General features: G+C 37.9%; 1 protein-coding gene and 1 pseudogene across 1 annotated transcript; both read left to right on the top strand.

Moving 5' to 3' along the window:
* The first annotated feature begins 767 nt into the window (after window positions 1-767).
* On the top strand, window positions 768-1,736 carry LOC101966495 (olfactory receptor 1468). The gene has a single exon (XM_005319492.2). It carries the CDS (start codon window positions 792-794, stop codon window positions 1,734-1,736), a length of 945 nt encoding a protein of 314 aa, XP_005319549.1. The 5' UTR covers window positions 768-791.
* A 15,313-nt stretch (window positions 1,737-17,049) lies between these two features.
* Window positions 17,050-18,436, top strand: LOC101966202 (ubiquitin carboxyl-terminal hydrolase 2 pseudogene; annotated as a pseudogene).
* Window positions 18,437-19,348: the final 912 nt, after the last annotated feature.

Here is a 19,348-nt window from a genome sequence, read left to right as displayed (position 1 = left end):
ATGTTGCCTAATTCAGTGGACATTCCTACATGACTTTTGCAGCATTTAATATTGATGACTACTTTCTCCTTGTTGAAATGTAAAAAGAGGAAAGATTTCAGGAAGATGTGAGCAAATTACTTAGAGGATAAATTTTTGGATCAAATGCTGGAAAGAGATGTAGAATCTCTTTCTCTGGAGCATTAAAAAGTGATCAGCTAAATCATCACATGTATAGTCACTGCCCAAAGGCAGGGACTGGTTCAGATAACTCTGGGGGTTTCTTTTTACCTTTAGACTCTCCGAGTCTTCCAAATTAGTGACTGATAACAGCTACACAAATGGCTAAAATTCAGGCCTGGATATGTTACATGTGTCACGGCAATGCCTACACAGTGGAGAGTATCTAGTTTACATCCTCATGTAGTACATACTCTTCAACTTTTACACTTGATGAAATAGGCTCAGAAAAGCACCAATGATAGAAACATGAAGATAGTGAGTTTTAAATATAGAATGTTCTTTTTTCATTTATTTACCCACTGCTTAATAAATCCAACCAGTATTAAATTTATCTCCTACTATGTGACAGGCACTGTCTATATCACTGATGTATAGCATTGAACATAGAAGACAAAATCCATGCCCTTGGGAAACTGGTGTTTTAGTAAGGGAATAATATAAGCCAGGACTGTCTGGTTCCAAAGCCTGATTCTATTCAATAATCTCATATAATGCACAGATGGGCTTTTGTGTTACATTACCATTTTACAGTGAAGTTCAAATTTTCCCTTTTTAGACACAGCAGAACCATGCACCAAGGAAACCAAACTACTATCTCCGAATTCTTCCTCCTGGGACTTACAGTGGGGTCTGAACAGCAGCAGATCATCTTCATGCTGTTTCTATCCATGTATCTAGTCACCATGGTAGGAAACTTACTTATCATCCTAGCTATTATCAGTGACACTCACCTCCACAGTCCTATGTACTTCTTCCTTGCAAATCTATCCTTCATTGACATCTGCTTCACAACCACTACAATCCCCAAAATGTTGGCAGACATTCAAAGCCAAAGTCCAACCATCTCCTTTGCAGGATGCCTTACGCAAATGTATTTTTTTATGCTCCTGGTGGACCTGGACAATTTCCTCTTGGCAGCCATGGCATATGACCGGTACGTTGCCATCTGTCACCCATTACACTATGCAGCATTATTGAATCCCAAGCGCTGTGCCCTGTTGGTTGTGACTCCATGGGTTATTTCCAACCTGGTTTCAGTACTGCATCTCAGTCTGCTGATTCATTTGACTTTCTGTGATCAGAGAGCAATTCCACACTTCTTCTGTGACCTGGAACCCATTTTAAGGCTTGCTTGCTCAGACACCCAGATCAACAACTTATTTATCCTAGGCATTGGTGGAACAGTTATCTTCACCCCCTTCATTTTCATTCTTGTCTCCTACACCCTTATTGGCAGCACTGTGCTCAGGGTTCCATCAACTAAGGGAAAGTGGAAAACATTCTCTACATGTGGATCCCATCTCTCAGCTGTGTCCCTCTTCTATGGATCCATTGTCGGGGTCTATTTTCTCCCCTCTTCTGCCTACTCAGCAGAAAGGGATAAGGTAGCTGCTATCATGTATACAATTGTAACCCCCATGATGAATCCTTTCATCTATAGTCTAAGGAACAAAGACATGAAAAGAGCATTGAGGAGAATGTTGAGCCGAAAAAGCTTTTGCTGGAGTTGGTGAATTCTGCCATAAGACATCTTTATCATCTTTATCTTTTCTTTGACCTGGATGAACTCAAAGAGGATCCAGGTCCTCAGGCGAACCCACTCTCTTAACAATTTTCTTCCCATCTATTTTCAGACCCAAGACTCTACACCAGACTCATCTCATCATAAAGAAATACACTAAAAATACCAAAATTGCTCCTCTATTCTTCACCACTTTATATCTTCACCACTTACGGAGTTTTTCCTGAACAAACTCATGAGTGTATAGTTGGTGCTTAATAATTGCTCTCTAATTTTTTGGTTTATGTTTCCTTTCTTCCTTTTACCAAACCTTACATATTAGATGTAAGAAGAAGGAGGGGAGGAAAGAAGGCAAGGAGAGCAGAGAAAGGAAGAGAGAAAGTGATGATGGTAGCTTAAAATATCTTACATATAATGCCCTGGTAAAGTATACAACTTCTGGGCTGTGGCTGTGGCTCAGTGGTAGAGCGCTTGCCTCGCATGTGTGAGGCACTGGGTTCAATCCTCAGCACCACATAAAAATAAATAAATAAATAAATGTATAGTGTCCATCAACAACTAAATTCTTTTTTAAAAAAAAACTGTACAACTTCCAAAAAACTGCACAACTTCCAAATAATAATGTGAATCTCACTATAACCTCCACTATAATTATTATATTGTTCCCATTTGCTGGACAAGGAAAGAAAGTATGTACTAAGAGAAGAAAAAAACTAGGGCAAAAACCAAACATGTGTCTTGTCATACTATGAGCCCCATAGAGTCTGTCTTCCAGTTAAATTTCTTCAGCTTTTAAGATTCTCTACCACCTGAATTCACCTACATTTCCAAGAGAATGAAACATCACTCACTACCCTCCCTAACCATCCTTGGCAAACTGTACATTTTTAGCTCCATGAAACTGCATGAAACTTGTCTTGGTACATGTTATGTCCTTTCCTTTAAATATCTGTTTTACTCTATTCCTAAAGACATGCAATGCTTTTTTAAAGCTCCATCTCAAGTGTTGCATCCTCTGTGAACTCTTTCATGTTTGACACATATTTCTAAGAACAATTACTTTGCTTCTCTAGGCTCCTATAGCATTTTATTTTTTGTAATTTTAATTTAATTTAATGCTGAGGGTCAAACTCGGAGACTCATACATGCTAAACACATACTACCACTGAGTTATACCACTAGTCCCTAGCACATCAATGAATACTCCTTGTAGCATATTGTATCACTCAACACAGTGAATTATAATCAGCAGAATATTTGTGTATCCAAGATGCCCTGAGCTCTTTGAAGGGGTAGTGACTATGTTTCATTAAGGTTCATAGTTCTATCTTTAGATTAAATTAAGTGCTCAGTAAGATGAATTGAAAAAGGAAGTTGTCATTTTTTTCAGAATAGAAAATTTAGTTTATCTTCTGCTGATTAGATAAACTTTAATGTCCCACCTGTACAATCTATGAAATCAGTTATACTAACTTTTGCCTCTTAGCTATGCCCATTGACCATGTAGGACATTTAGTACTTAAAACATCCTGAGACAGAAGTCTATGAAAGTGACATAATAGATAGGTGCCAGGAGTCCAGAATAAATCAAGAAACACAAAAAGAAAGTCAGGAATTAAACCTACAAGAATATAAAGGCTTGATACAAACAAGGATTTTGGTGAGTGTATGAAAGTTAAGACCTGATGCCTGGGACCTTTCATGTATATCTGTATAATATGCTAACATTTGATAATGGAATAAACTTCAGGCTTTTCATGGACCAAATGTTGAGTTATACTATCCAGGTTGAATAAAATTGGCTCTCATCTGGCATTGTGGCACATACCTGTAATCCCAGTGGCTCGGGAGGCTGAGGTAGGAGGATCACAAGTTCAAAGCCAACCTCAGCAACAGCAAGGTACTAAGCAACTCAGTGAGACCCTGGCTCTAAATAAAATACAAAATGGGGCTGGGAATGTGGCTCAGTGGTCGAGTGCTCCTGGGTTCAATCCCTGGTACCAAAAAAAAAAAAAAAAGAGAGAGAAAAGATTCTTTTTTTTTTTTTTTTTTTTTAAATTAAGGTTCCTTCCTTCTAGGGCTAGGGTTGTGGCTTTGTAATCACACACTCATGAGAATGGTCTAGTCAGTGCTTTATATTAAGTGTAGTTTTCAGACAAGGGCTAATGATAAAACTACTTGCTATTGGTCAGTGAGATCCTGAGGAAAAAATTGAGAGCAATCATTTACAAGCATGGATAAATTTGATATTGTCATAAAATTTTTATTTTATGAAATTATCAGTGTATGATAAACTGGGAATTAAAAATTAAAAATGGCTATTTAACACATTTTGAGAAGCTCTGGCCTTCTCTACTTCTCTTTGTTCTCTTCCTCCTCATCATCCTCCTTTTCTTCTCCTCTTCGTCCTTATCCTTTATTATTCATAAAATCTTTAGCAGGACTCTGTATGACAAATACTCTTTTGGCCAATGCAATTAGGATTTAATATTGATTCAATAATTTTAAAAATCAGTTAAAGCAAAGAGTCATTAAACACTCCTATACATGGATATCCTTAATACTTTATTTTTGAATGCTTTATTTTGAATTACTCTATGCAAAGATATATTCCTCAGCTAGTCTTTGAATCCAGGGCCAATATCCTTTCTTTGACTTCACCCACAATACATCATCTTTGACTTCCAGTTTCAATTTATTTAAAATGAAGTAAGAACTGAAAGACAATCCCAAAGCAAGCTAAGTCCTCCTTGGGAAGTTTTCCATTTTGTTCCCAATTTTTTACATCTAACTCAAGAATATTATTGTTAGAGATCTTTATTGAGTAATCTCAATACATATAATTTAGTTTGCATAGAAACAATTTTTTACCTTCATATTGCATTGTCTCATATATTTTAATTAAATTTAGCTTACATAAACAAATGAAAATATCAGATGAGTTTTGGAGAAAATACAACTGGTAAGATAATCCAGAGTTGGTAGAACAGGACCGTAACAATGCGAGCTTAGAAAATAGCCATCTTCATTTGCAGGGAAATGGATGGCATTAGAGCAGATTATGCTAAGTGAAGTTAGCCAGTCCCCAAAATCAAATGCCAAATGTCTTCTCTGATATAAGGGGGGTGACTCAAAATGGGGTAGGGAGGAAGAGCATGAGAAGAAGATTACCTCTAGATAGGGAAGAGAGGTGGGAGGGAAAGGGAGGGAGAGGGGAATTGCACGGAAGAGAGAAGGAGACCCCTTTGTTATACAGAATACATCTATGATGATGTAGGGGGGAAAGAAAGAAGTGGGTCACATTGGATTGGGGAGAGAGAAGTGATGGGAGGGGAGGGGAGGGGAAGGGGGGAATGGAAGAACAGCAGAGTAAAATAGACATTAGTATTGCTGTATGTATATACGTGCTTACATGACCAATGTGATTCTGAAACCTGTACATTCAGAAAAATGAGAAATTATACCCCATCTCATTCAAATGTACGATATGTCAAGATTATTGTACTGTCATGTGTAACTAATTAAAAAAAATAAAAAATAATAATAAAAATTTAAAAAAAGAAAATAGCCATCTTGCCACAAATATTCCTCAGGGCAGGACCATTGGCAAAAAGTTTTGCACAGGGAATGAGGAGTATCTTTGAACTACAGAGTTTACAGTAATATCTTTAAAAGAGAAGTTTGTGTATATAAGAGCAGAGTGACTCTGGCTACAGCTGAGGCAGAGGCCCAATGGAGCCACTCTTTCAGTCTAATCCTCATTTTATTTTGGTTCATATGTAGAAATTTTGTGTCTAATAGGAAGCAAAATTCTTTATTAGTGACTTACTCAGCTTGCCTATTATGAATATATATATATATATATATATATATATATATATATTTACAAGCATGGAGAAATTTCATATTGTCATAAAATTTTTATTTTATTGTAAGAAATTAGAGGTGTATGAAAAATTGGGAATTAAAAATAAAAATTCGCTATTTAACACATTTTGAGAAGCTCTGGCCTTCTCTAGTTCTCTTTGTTCTCTTTCTTGCATATATATTTATGAATATGTGTGATTTCTTCCCACTCCATAAACATACTCACCAAGTTGATAAGGGACAAGCAAAAATTAAGGTGTAGAAGAAAAAAAGTACCAGGATGGGGCTGTTCTCACACCAAAAATAAATAAATAAATAAATAGATTAATTAATTAAGATTTCACTTCAGATGATACCATAAGGCCAGAAAATGGACCAGAGCAGATCATGTTTGGACTAACATATTGGGGAAATGATAGAAAATCCTCTTCTGTAGTGCCTGAATTGCAAATGGTAGTACCAAACAGGATGTCCTTCCTCTATGCTACTAATTTTGTCATTTGAGAGGAAAGCGGGGCATTTTGGAACATGTGGCTTCAAGAAAGCTTAGACTGTGTCTTCATTTCTGAGGCCATACTTCAACCTGGTGCCATTTACAGAATAGGAACTAAAATAATTTGTGAAATGAATGAATAAAAAATTGCCTGTAATTCCAAGACCTTGAACAAGATTATACCTGGGTCTGTGATGTCAGATAAATTGATCATCCTGATCTCAAGTATCTGGAGCTTCAGCATATCTGATTGTATATTGCATGGCCAGAAGAAATTCTTTTGTAAATAAAGTCAATAGCAGCTTTTAGGATATGATTTGTTATGTTTCAAAACATAAAAGGGAGGCATACCTGGTATGCGTATGATAGTACATGTGAAGAAATGAGGAAATTCAATGCCTTTATTATGTATGTATCTACTAACCATGTTCTTAATATCAGATAGGGAAGATAGATCTTATCCCTTGGAGATTATAATCTTTGATAAACAATTTTCAGGCAGACCACTCAACTTTTCTTTGATGAAAAGGCCACATAAATTAACTATACTAATAAATTAATGATGCTTTTACATTGTGTATTATCAAAGAATGGAATGTTTACTGTAAATTACAGTGAAGGAGATCGTTTTAGAGTAAATCAATAGACAGATAGAACTGGATTTTAGTCCTAGTTCCTCCAGTTCTTAGTTGTATGACCTTGGACAAATCACTTCATTTATTTAACTTTAATTTATACATGTAAAAAATTATATGTATATTTACTACCTTAGTCATTTGTTTGGGAAGTTGAATAAAATATTGGCTTTAGGGCTGGGATTGTGGCTCAGTGGTACAGCACTTGCCTAGCACGTGTGAGGCACTGGGTTCAATCCTCAGCACCACATACAAAAATAAATAAAATAAAATTTTAAACAATTGCTGTAAATTTCCTGGCATATAAACTTGATTATTAAATGTGAATCTCCTCTTTCCTTATATATTTAGGATTTGAGAGCCCCAAAACACATTAACCCTATTCTGAGTCATCTGAAGCTTATCACAAGGAGAGGAATTTAGAAAGCTGTCCAAAAGAAGAAGATAAACTGAAAGTAACAATAAATGTGAAAGAAAAATAGAAGAGTTGCAATTAAAGTGGATTTTCATTTCAAGGTAATAGAATTCTGTATCAAACATCAAGGAAAATAAGAAATTGCTTAAATATCTTCTTGTGTAGTTCTTACTCAGAATGGTCTTGAACCCTATAAAGAAACCTTTTCAAGAAATCATTTCCATTTCCTTAAACAATCAATAATGGAGTTTAACAAAGAAAGTATTATCCTGTCAAAAATGGATATGTCCTGATCTTGGTTGCAGAGAATAGTTGGAAGAATGTTGTATGTGTATGTAAATATAATGACGCCATAGAAGTAATGACAGCAGTTGGGTATGAAGAAAAATCGAGAAAGACTTTGGTTTTAACTGCATCTGAGAATAGTGTCAAGAAAGTAGCAATGTTGAGTGTGTAGGAAAGGATTATTGGTAGAGAGCTGATCTGGATGAATCCCCCAATGGGAAAAGAATGAGGAATTCATTATATGAGTGTCTAAGTAAGAGAAGACCAAGAATGGAGAAGTGTCACAAAAGAAGTTACTGCTGATATGGACCCATACAAGTCAAGTATACTGACTTAACCTCCTAAAAATGCAGTATGCATAACTCCATGCCTATAGCATGCCACAACTAACCTGGGACAGAATAGAGCAGGAGATATGTAATGTAAAGTTTCTAGTCAAGGGAGGCTAGAAGATATTCAGTGCTTACAAAGAGCAAAAATATCAGCATTTCAGTCACAATGGGAGTAAATGGTTTTCTCTGCAAAAAAGAAAAAAAACACCAATACCTTGGATTCTTTGACAGATGACAAACAGAACTCTCTGTTTGAGGAAGAAATACACAGTGGTTTGGTTATGTCATTAATGTTGATAAGCATCAGAAAATTTAAGGTTTCAATATAAAATGAATTTCATATATGCCCAATATGGAACAGTTGGATTTGAGAATCATACATGCTTCCAGATAATATAAATTCTGTTACCAAATTTTGTCAGCTAACTGATTCTTTTGTGCATCTTCAGCCATAACTGCTATATCTTATTAGCTCAAAAGAAGAGGAAGTACTGGGGACTGATACAGAGCAAATTACATTATATGTGTAATTATGTCAAAATGAACCACACTAACATGTATAACTATAATATAGTAATAAAAAGATTAAAAATAAATTTAGAACTATTAATAAAGTAAAAAGGAAGAATGTTCCTCTGGTAGACATAGCAACATTTAGAATTTCTGTACACACACACACACACACACTTATTAATGGATATATGATGATATTACATTGGAATATAGACTGTTGCTAAATATAAGAACGCAGGTCTTTATTTCTGAAAGTCTCCATCAGATTTCATCTGGAAAATCAGTGGTTAAGTTGGCATATGATATCAATAAGATCATTCCATACTTCCATAGCCTCTTACTTCTCCTACACAGAACATAGTCTAATGTTTTGGATACAGTAGATGCTTTGAGAAATCTTTTTATTTGGCTACACACTCCAACTATGAGGGAAAAAAAACCCCACAAAATGTTATCCTAAAGAAGGAAACCATATTTAGTAAAAAGACATTAATTGTGAAAGTCATGGCATTTTGCTGTATTTTGTGTATTACAATATGCAGCTTACATATTTTATTGACTCATTCCATGCACATTCATTGAAGACCTTGCCTAGATCAGGCAATATCATATTTTATAACATGGAAGCTTCAATATGAAATATACAATTCCTGCCCTGAGGATAGAGGCAAAGATGGTCACAATACATGGTAATAAGTGTATATAGGAAATCATTTGGGTACTGGATCCAGATCCACAGGGACTACAGATACTATCCCTATGTGGGGTTTTGGGATCAATTGACTTAAGATTTCTCAGGATCTCAAACAGTCATTTTCATTACTTTATAATATGGCATGATTTTTTAAAATGTAATAATGAACAAATTGTTTTTTTAATTAGTTCCTTTCAGCTATACCTTTGAGGTAAGTTACCCACTAATTTAACATGACGATAAAATTAAAGTTTTTTTGATGTCCTCTAAGATGTTGTCACACAGCACTTTTTTATATAATACTGTACTTTTGCTAAAATGTTGCACCTTTCAAGGATGCATATTTATAAATATTAGGCAATTCTGACACAGCCAAAGAAAGTGCCCCTCAAGCATTCAACATTCACTTCAATGCATTTTATATAATAGCAACTATAAGAACACAAAGCAATGGAGATGAACCAATAATAGAGGATAGGAAAAGAGCCTGTGTTCTGGGAGGTGAGCAGAAATCTAAGACAAAAATAAAGATGTATTTATTTGTATTTCACAGTAGTCAAAGACATTTTTGCTAACACTCTTATGGTAGGTCAATTAATTTAAACATACTCCTGAAAATAGTGTTTTATAATATTATTTTAAATATAGAAGATTGAAATGTTTGTTTTGGACCCTTATATGCCAATCAGAGAACACTTACCTTAGACTTACTTAACCATGAGTGCTTGTCTGAATCCTATATATTGATATTAGAACCACATACTAATTTACTTATCCAGAATCTCTGTGTGGAGCCTCATCACATATGTTTTGTTTGTTTTGGAGGTGGTCAACTTGACTGAGGTATAATTTTCATCCAAAAATGCACTCAATTTAAGTGAACAGTTCAGTGAGTAAGGACAAATTATGAACTGACATGTAGCTACCATTTCACAATTTAATATGGAACATTGCTATCACCCCCAGGAAGTTCTCTCCTGCCCCATCCCAGTTAATTTATCCCATCTTTGGCTTTAAACAAATATTGATCTACTTTCTGTCATTATATATTGATTTGCCTAGAATTTCATATGAGTGAATTAATTCACAGGGGATCCAATACATATCATTTTAAAATTTTTTCATGAGTGATTCTGATAGACAATGATGGGAACCACTGATGCAGAAGCTTCCACAAAGGACAGAGTCAAATAAAAACCAGTGTGAGCTGGATATAGGTCGTAGTGTTTGGATTCTAGAAGTATAGGTTTATTTAATGTATGACTTGAAAAATCATATTAATAAAAATCATATGGTTCAAAATTGAGAGCCATGACAAATTTTTGAATGAAGAACGAGATTTTTATTTCATTACACTTTGGAAACCTATAATGTGTTAATTACTACATAAGTAAATCAAACACCTATCTCCATTCATTGTCAAATGCAAAGCCATATCCCCCACCCACCTTTTAAAACTTTGCCTCAAAGGGAAATCAATCAAATACCACAGCACCTTATTTATTAAGATAAGACTATGATATGGAAGAGGAATGAGGTCTGGGTTGAGGATACATATTAATAGACTCTACCATGAGTACCATAATAAGGCTTATTGGCATGAGCTGAAATCAGGAAGTATATACACAAGGCCAATTACCCGTTGTCATGGAGCAATGGACTGGAGTCTGTCAGTATCTCCATGAGGATCTTGGCATCTGTTCTCAACCTTCTGGGATTCTGTTTTAGTGAATTTCTTAATAAAAATATTGCCCAACACCAATGCTTAATACAAATTTACAACATTTGAAAGAGAAACCTAAACAAAATAAAAATCTCATTAGAAGCGTTTGTAACTTCAGATTATCCCAGCTCCTATGGGCACTACAGCATTTGTGTCAGGAATAAGACCTCACTGTGGGTTTCGTTTTCTTAGAGCTGAATGTGTTTTGTGAGCATTACGTAGTGCTATATATTATTTTTAATATTCCTTCAGGAAGCATGTAGAAAGCCAAACAAGATGTCAAACTTTATTTGAAGAAATTATACCATCAGGCAGTTGCCCTGGCTTTAAATCTTTTCCTTGTTACTAGGCAAGAAAGGAAAGGTCTACAGAAATAACATAGTTCAATGTTTTGAATGTTTATAGGCAAGAGCATTGTTCTCTGTTCTCCGTAGTAACGCAGAGCTTTATGAACCACTCACAGAAAAGACATTTGAAATCTAAATTCAGGTTAACTTAATACAGATTTTCGTAGCCTATCCATAAATTCACTGGGTCATGAAATTCACATATGCAAGAAAGTCTATGTAATCCACAAAATTGCACCTCTGTTTAGGCAATTATCTTGGAGATGCATGTTCACAGTAAAAGAAAAGGCTGATATAGAGAATTTGGCTAGTTTAGGATAAAAAAATTCCATATGCTTAATCACAATGCAAAAAATACACCCTAACAGTGTTAGTACAATATTAAACTACATCTACACTGATGGGAATATGTCACAACTCTACAAAAACAAAGTCTACCAAAAGAATGCTCTGTGGAAAAACAATCAGTAGGACTCCATTGGTAACATATGCGTGAATCTAAACTTGCTAAATGTCAAATACCTGAAGTGCAGGAAAAAGAAACACTGGTGAAATAAGACTTCCAAAGTTAAGGAATATTTTTTTTCAAAGGTAGAGGTTCCTTATGAAGGAAGACATCTCCTCACACGGATGGAATGGAAACCAACAAGAAGATCAGGGCAGCTCCCCTTCAAATGAGAAAGAAGAGAGAGAGGCAGGAGCTTTAGCTGAAACAGCTCCATGAACTAATTTACCTTGGCACACTTGGGGGGAAATCACACCCCAGAAAGGAAATGAAGACCCCTGAGGGAGGAGGTAGAAGAAAGGGCCAAGGCAGGAGGATGCAGTGGTGAGCACCAGCCCCAGGGAAAGTTCTGGCTCTGGGCAGGAGGTCTGAGGATGGCCCATTTTCAGCTCAGTACCCATTTCCCTCCCTGCCTGCCCACTGGGTCCCTGGTGAACACTGATCTTGGGCAAGACTTGAAGGTCACGACGCTCACTCTAGGATGAAGACTCACCCAGGCTCCATGGCACTCCTGGGAATGTTTGGGGTGGGAAGGGCGTGGGGGCTGTGCTTAATTCAGTCTAAGGACCCTGGTGCCCCTGAGGAAGGCGGGGGCAGGATGTCTCCCATCTTCTCCTGCGTCGGGGTGGGGCCATGCCTGGCCATGGCCACTGTCAAAACAAGGTCCTGATGCAAACAAGCCCCAATTTTCTGGCTATGCTAACGAGAGCTCAGTGACGCGGTGGACAAAGCGGGGCTGCTGTTCCTGGCTCAATCTCTCTCTTCGACAACGATAATTTGCCACATCACCTTACCTTCCCAGACACGAAGCATCAGAGGATTAGCTATTAAAAGAAAGACGTTTTCTCGCTCATTACAGCCTGCAATGTAAAACGTCCAGAGATGCAAGGAGACCTGTTTTCACCATTAAAGTAGAAATTATTTCTGGCGGCTTCGGGAGAAAATGCAATTATTTTCCTTCCTGCCACAGTGTTTCCACACTCACCTAGAGATGAGAGGACCCTATTAAAACGGCCTCGTCTTCTTTTGAACGACGCCAATGAGTGACCTTGTCTGACCTGGGGGTGGGAGGCTGGCCCCCCGGGTCCTCAGCCCTCGGGAGCCGGGGTCACTGAGGGCAGAGGTAATTAGACAGCACTGACTCATTGCCACTTGCATGCTCATTGCACCAAGGCGAACCGCTGCAGAGAAGAAAGTGAGCGATTCAGGCAGAGCCCACCCCGTTTGCCAGTGGCCAGAGCCCACTCAGACCACATGGCTCCAGGCCCTCCTGGCTGCTCTACCTTGAGACAGGTCTGGGGCTCCTCTGCCCCAGAAACCTCACAGTTTGGATCTGCTTAGCCACAGCACTTGCCTGCCATCATGGGGAAGGAAAAGCACCTGCTGATCCACCTGCACTGATATTGAGCTCCTTGGCTTTGGGCAGGTGACTCAGCCAGTCGTCTGTGAAGCAAAGTTGGCCACCGTGGTCATTTCCCCCCTGCCCCGACCCAAGGATGATGCATGACCCTGTTTTTCTGACCACTGCACTGGTCACAGACCGGGCCTCTCACTTAGACCCTCCTCTTCTCTCTTCCAAACAACAACCCAGTGTGGTAGTTTTCATATCTCAGTGCAATCTTCTTCTCATCAATTCAGGATCAGCATTCTAAAGATGACTCATTGGCATCATCTGGCATCATGAGCAATCATGTCACCCCCCAAGATGAAGATCCACAATAGATGAGTAAGGAGAAGCCCCCACGCACACCTCATAGCCACACTCTTACTTGGATAATCTTTTTTTCATACTGCATGCAGAAAGCATTCTTACCATATAAGCATCGCTCTGATCTATCCTGGTTTATAATTTTTTAAAATTATTCTTTTATGGAGTAGAAACTAAATTCTAGGGAAAGGAAGGGAAAATTTGAACCTGTCTTGCAATATAGATGATAATGTGCGAGAGGTACTCAGAGGATATGGAGAAATGTCTCTCCAAAAGACCAATTTTATCATGTCTAAAAAGTGGTTGCTAATGTATTTCAAAATAGGAGTAACGGGAAAGGAGGATATCTCCTGGTTTTCTCGCTTCAATTGCTGATTTTTATGAGAATTTCATTTAGTAAAATAGGGAAGAGTAGCCTTGGGGACATGTTTGAGATAAAATTTGGAGTTTGGAGTTCCGTTGAACAATTAGTTTTCTGATGATTTCTGTGAACTCAGAAATTGAATGTACTAGTGAACCCAATCTTGTCAAAGCCCAGGAAGCAAAACCCAATGCTCACAAATTTTAGTAATGGATCCTTATTTTTTTATGTGGTTCCAACATAGGCTATAAAGGCAACATACTGACAATACTTACACAAGAACAAAATTTACTACAAAATTTGATCTACCATTCAGAAGTTTCTAATAAACCAAACATGGATGCATATACCATGGATTCAGATGTTAGAGATTTTTCTTCTTCTGACTGAGATTTCATATCCTGTAGACCATATCTGGAGCATGCTAGAAAAGGACAGAATTGCTTGGTCATTCTGAAGACAACTCAAGGGAAAAGGTTTTCTTTTGAAACACTCATATAGCAAAGGATCACAGTTATTTGACCATCTGCTCCACCAGTGACGCAAGTGCCACAACCTCAAGTATCTGGGCACATTATTGCACTTCTCCATGTCAAGGGAGGATTTGTCGAGGCTGTCATTCTTGAAGACATGTAATAAAAATGTCGTGATCTGCTTCCTTCTTAAGCGAGAACAAAGCTTAGGTTGCCATGACACCAAACAATTTAATAAAAAGCAGAAAAATTCAATCAATCAATCAGTCAACCCTTCCATTTCCAGAAAGCTCAAACAACTTATGAGGCATAATGTGACCTATTCTTTTAATACCTTGAAGGCACAACCAGAACTTTTTCAACAACTTTCAATATGATACAAACAATTGAAGCAAATAACTATTCTTCAAATTTCCTATTTAACTGCATATTTGAAACAAAAATATTAATGTTACTGAAATCGGTTGATAAATGTCCTGAAATCCTCATCTCACTTGACACCTCTGGGCAATTTAAGTTACTTTCATATTTCAGGTTCATAACACTAATGGAAATTGTGCCTACAGTAACAGAGATTAACTTCCAGAACATGAGAACCCACTTTCTTATCACTCATTAGCAAGTTACAATATGAGAATGATGACTATAGGAAGTGAGTATGATTAAACTCTTGTGGTGTTTTTATGTTTTTATTGGTACCTTATAGTTATATCATATTGGGGTTCACTTTGATACAACTATTCATACATAGAATAAATTTGTTCCATTACAATCCCCAGTACTTTCCCTCTCCCTCCCCTCTTACCTCCACCTGTTCCCCTTTCTCTACTGATCTTCCTTCTATTTATTTATAGTTCTTTTTAATTGGTGCTTTATACCTAAGCATAAAAGTGAAATTCATCATGGTATATTCGTGTATTGTCATGTAGTTTTGTTGCACTGAGCCAGTCATTGATTTTTTTTTGGTATACTTTTATTTATTTATTTATTTATATGTGGTGCTGAGGATTGAACCCAGTAACTTACACGTGTTAGGTGAGTGCTGTGCCACTGAGCTACAACTCTAGTCCAAGTCATTGATTCCTATTCTCACAATTTTGGAGCAACAGGATGAATTTGTGAAATGGTTTTTGTGGAGTCAGTAAGTTTGTAGCTGACATGATGAATCTCTGATGCCATGGCCTGGATCTGTTGGTCTAACTACCTTCTCTATCTAAATCAGTCTTCCTATCTATTACTTTATTACTAGGAAAAGTGATTTGTGGTATTGCAGAGTTAAATATAATACAAGATACACATAAAGCCATAAATAAGTTTTCATGTGCAAAGCATATATAATAATCTTGTACAGGGAGGAAATGACCAACAAATTTTCTTGGACCTTCATAGTAGCAAAAGCAAATACAAGTAATGACAAGAGTCACAATGTTCACAAGAGTGTTATCAAACAAAGTTTTCATAAGAAACAGTTTTCCTGGTATTAAATCCAAACAGAAATCAGTGCTGTGGGCCTTTATAAAACTGGAAAATGTATTATAGAGAACACTCAAAACCATCTTGTCAGTGAAGCATAATATGTAGCTAGTTCCATGTGACTCTTTTTGATGATATACTTCAATGCAGGCAGATAGCACTATGTCAAAGGGTAATTTCATTAAAGTAATTCTACAAAAAGACAAAATAATGTGGTCTAAATGTGCAACTCTCTGATGATTTGGTTTGATTGCTAAAATACCAAATCTGGAGGAGTGAATGTAATATATTTCCTTTAGGTTATTATGTGTGTTATTTTTTTTCCTTCATAACTCAGCTTTAGATAAGAGACAGGCAGCAAAAATTAAGAGTATGTTTTCAGATGATAAAATGGGGCAAAGATTTTCCAAGTTGTACAATAAAGAACAACTCCTAAGTTTTAATCCTTGTCTAATTAGCTTTGCAGTAGCTATCATATCATGAAAATTACTCACCTTTACTTAACAATCATTTCTGAATGGATGGCTACATATAGTATGTTCTCCAAAATATGAGTATATGGGTTAACAAGGTCTGAAAGTTCAATGATATGAGCCAATGTATTTGTTTTAATTGATTTTAATTTTAGCCTGCACAATTCAGTGATTTTAAGTATATTCACAAGGTTGTACAACCACCTACACTATCTAATTTGGGAACACTTTAAACACTCCCCAAACCTACCATAGGCATATTAGCAGTCATTCTCCATTTCCTTATTGCCCAGCCACTAATTTCCTGCCTTAATAGATTCACCTGTTCTGGATTCTTATAAATGAAATCATACAAAATATGGTATTTTGTGACTGGCATTTTTTTACACAGTAAAATATTTTCAAAGTTCATCAATCTATAGAATGTATCTATAGAATGTAATCTATAGAATGTAATATTCTTTTTATTTACTTTTTATTTTAAATTTATTTATTCTAATTTGTTTACACATGACAGCAGAATGCATTTTAACTCATAGTACACATATAGAATACAATTTTTCATGTCTCTTTTTGTACACAAAGTAGAGTCACACAATTCAGGTCTTCATACATGGACTTAAAAACAGCATACTACAGGGATCTAGCCACATCAATGTTTATAGCAGCACAATTCACAATAGCTAAATTGTGGAATCTACGTAGATGCCCTTCAATAGATGAATGAATAAAGTAACATTCTTTTTATGGCTTAATAATATTGCATTGTATGGATATATAAAATTTTGTTGATTCATTCATCAATTGATGTACATTTAGGTATTTCTCACTTCTGGACTATAAAGATTAACACTAGTATATGCTACTATGAACATCTGTTTACACAATTTTGTTTGAACATGTTTTCAATTATTTTAGGTATACACCTAGAAGTAGGATTACTGATACATATGATTACTGCCAAACTATTTTCTAAAGTAAATTCACCATTTAATATTCCTATTAGAAATGTATTTGGGAAGCACAGGAGCACAAGAGCCAAGCGCGGGTGGTTGGCGGCGCACGGTGGAGAGATTGAGGTAGAGGAGTGTGCAGTTTTCCCACCATAACAGTTACCGCTGGGCACCGCGGACTGTATCTGGGTGGCAGCCACGCCAGCCTTGGTGTCCTAGCTGTGGCACCAGGTGGGAACTCCCTACTCCCCATTGGTCAACGTTTGACAAAGGGATGAGCTCATAACTCGCCCCACAGCAGACGCACCTCTTACACAGTGACTCTGCTCAAGGAGCCCCCAGCCACCCCCAATCTGCCCTCTTTCCCACTCTCACCAAGGAGCTGAGGCCATCCCTGCTGCTCTTTACCTTCGTGGGGGTTTCTGCTCAACAAAGCCAAGAATGCCCAAGGTTTGGCTGGTCTTCAAAACCAGCTTCCTGGTGCTTCATGAACTGGATTCTGCAGTGCCTGAGCAACACCAGGGAGCTGAGAGATTACTGCCTCTAGTGGTGGGACCTCAACCATACCAGCAATGCACACACAATCCTCATGAAAGCATTTGCAAAACTAATCAAGACCACATGGACCTACATCCCCCAAATGATATGGAGAGCCCATCTGAGTTCAAGGTCCAGATCCAGAGAAACGCACAGCATTTCAATGGTTATAATCAGCAGGATGCTCAGGGGTTCCTCCATTTTCTTCTGGATGGACTCCACAACGAGGTGAACCGAGTAACAGTGAGGTTATAAGTCCAACCCCAAGAACCTCCATCATCTCCCTGATGATGAAAAAGGGCAAAAGGTGTGGAGGAAATATCTAGAACATTGGATTGTGGACATCTTTGTTGGGCAGCTAAAGAGGTGCACTGGTGGTGGTTTCTACTCTAGAGTCTTGAATCCCCTCTGGGACCTCTCACTGCCCAATGCTGAGTGACGTTTATTGAGGTAACACTAATGGACTGCATGAGGCTCTTCACCAAAGAGGATGTGCTTGATGGTGATCAACAGCCAACATGCTGTTATTACGGAGCCAGGAGATGTATAATATACAAGTTTTCCAAAGATCTTGGTGCTCCACTGGAAGCAGTTCTCAGAATCCAGGATATGAGCCAGCAGGCTTACAATATTTGTGAATTTCCCACTAAGAGACCTGGACTCGAGAGAATTTGCTCCAGAAAATACACACCACGCTGTTTACAACCTGTGTGCTATGTCCAATCACTCCAGAACCACCATGGGTGGCCATTATACAGCCTACTACCAAAATCCAGTGACAGGCGAATGACACGATTTCAGTTTCAATCATGTCCATGTCCTCCAGCCAAGTCCGTACCAGCGACTCCTATTTGCTTTTCTAAGTGTTGGCAGGTCCACCTTTCTGTGAGGAAATGAGTCTGTGAGGAAATCTTCATCCACTTGCAGCTCCCTCCAGCCCCCGCACTTTCTGGGAAGACAGCGCCCTCTGGAGCCTGCTGGGAGTATTTTGCCTGCATCATGGTGCTTTTGAGGAGCTGGCGCCTGTCTCTACCTCGACCTGCTCACCAGTCCAGTGCAGGAAGCAAGCATGAGCCAATAGACCTATTAATGCTACTGACTCTAAGGGCACAGGCAAGGGGATGTCTTTTAGGAAAAGATGGTTTAGGTGTTCTAAAGCCCAGCTTTTTTTACATACAGCAATAAAAGTATTCAGACTGAAGACCATCTCCTCTGCACCTTTTCACACTGGGAGGTTGGGCTGGTCCTTCTGTTTAATTCTTCAAGTACAACTTTCCTAATGCTAGCTCCCTGTGGTGCTATGTAGGTTTTGGCCAGGCTTAAGCTTACAACAGTAGGCCTGGAATATAAGCAAGTGTTGTTTGGGGTGTTTCATTTTGTTTTGGATGTAATCTAGTTGCCTCCAATAAGTGTGCCTTAAAGCATTTGGGCACCAGAGGGTAACTCCCCCTCCATGAAATATCCCTCAGTACCTTCCCTTTTCCCCACTGCCATGTTCAAACCCACTGGGGGAAATAGAGTCCAGTCCCTTAGCCCCTGGTATGTTGTGCATTGCAGTGAGGCAAAGAAGGAAGTAGATAAAAAGAGATTTCTTTTGATAGTGTATCAAATTCTTCCTGCTCACTCTCTCTTACCTAAGCCTGATCCATCCCCCAGCTGTTTGAAGGATAGCTCTCTGACCCTAAGCTTCTCTCACCTTTAATTTATTCTCTTTTAACATCTCTTTCCCTGGCCTTCATGCCATCTGCCCCTTCTCAGAGCCTCCTAAACACAGGCCTTCTGGGCCAAATTTCTCAGAGATGCCCATGTCACCCCTC

This window comes from Ictidomys tridecemlineatus, chromosome X (genome assembly GCF_052094955.1).
Source record: "Ictidomys tridecemlineatus isolate mIctTri1 chromosome X, mIctTri1.hap1, whole genome shotgun sequence".
Classification (NCBI taxonomy): domain Eukaryota; kingdom Metazoa; phylum Chordata; class Mammalia; order Rodentia; family Sciuridae; genus Ictidomys; species Ictidomys tridecemlineatus.
The sequence above is the reverse complement of the archived record's forward strand: the minus strand, read 5'-3'. Positions and strand labels throughout refer to the sequence as shown.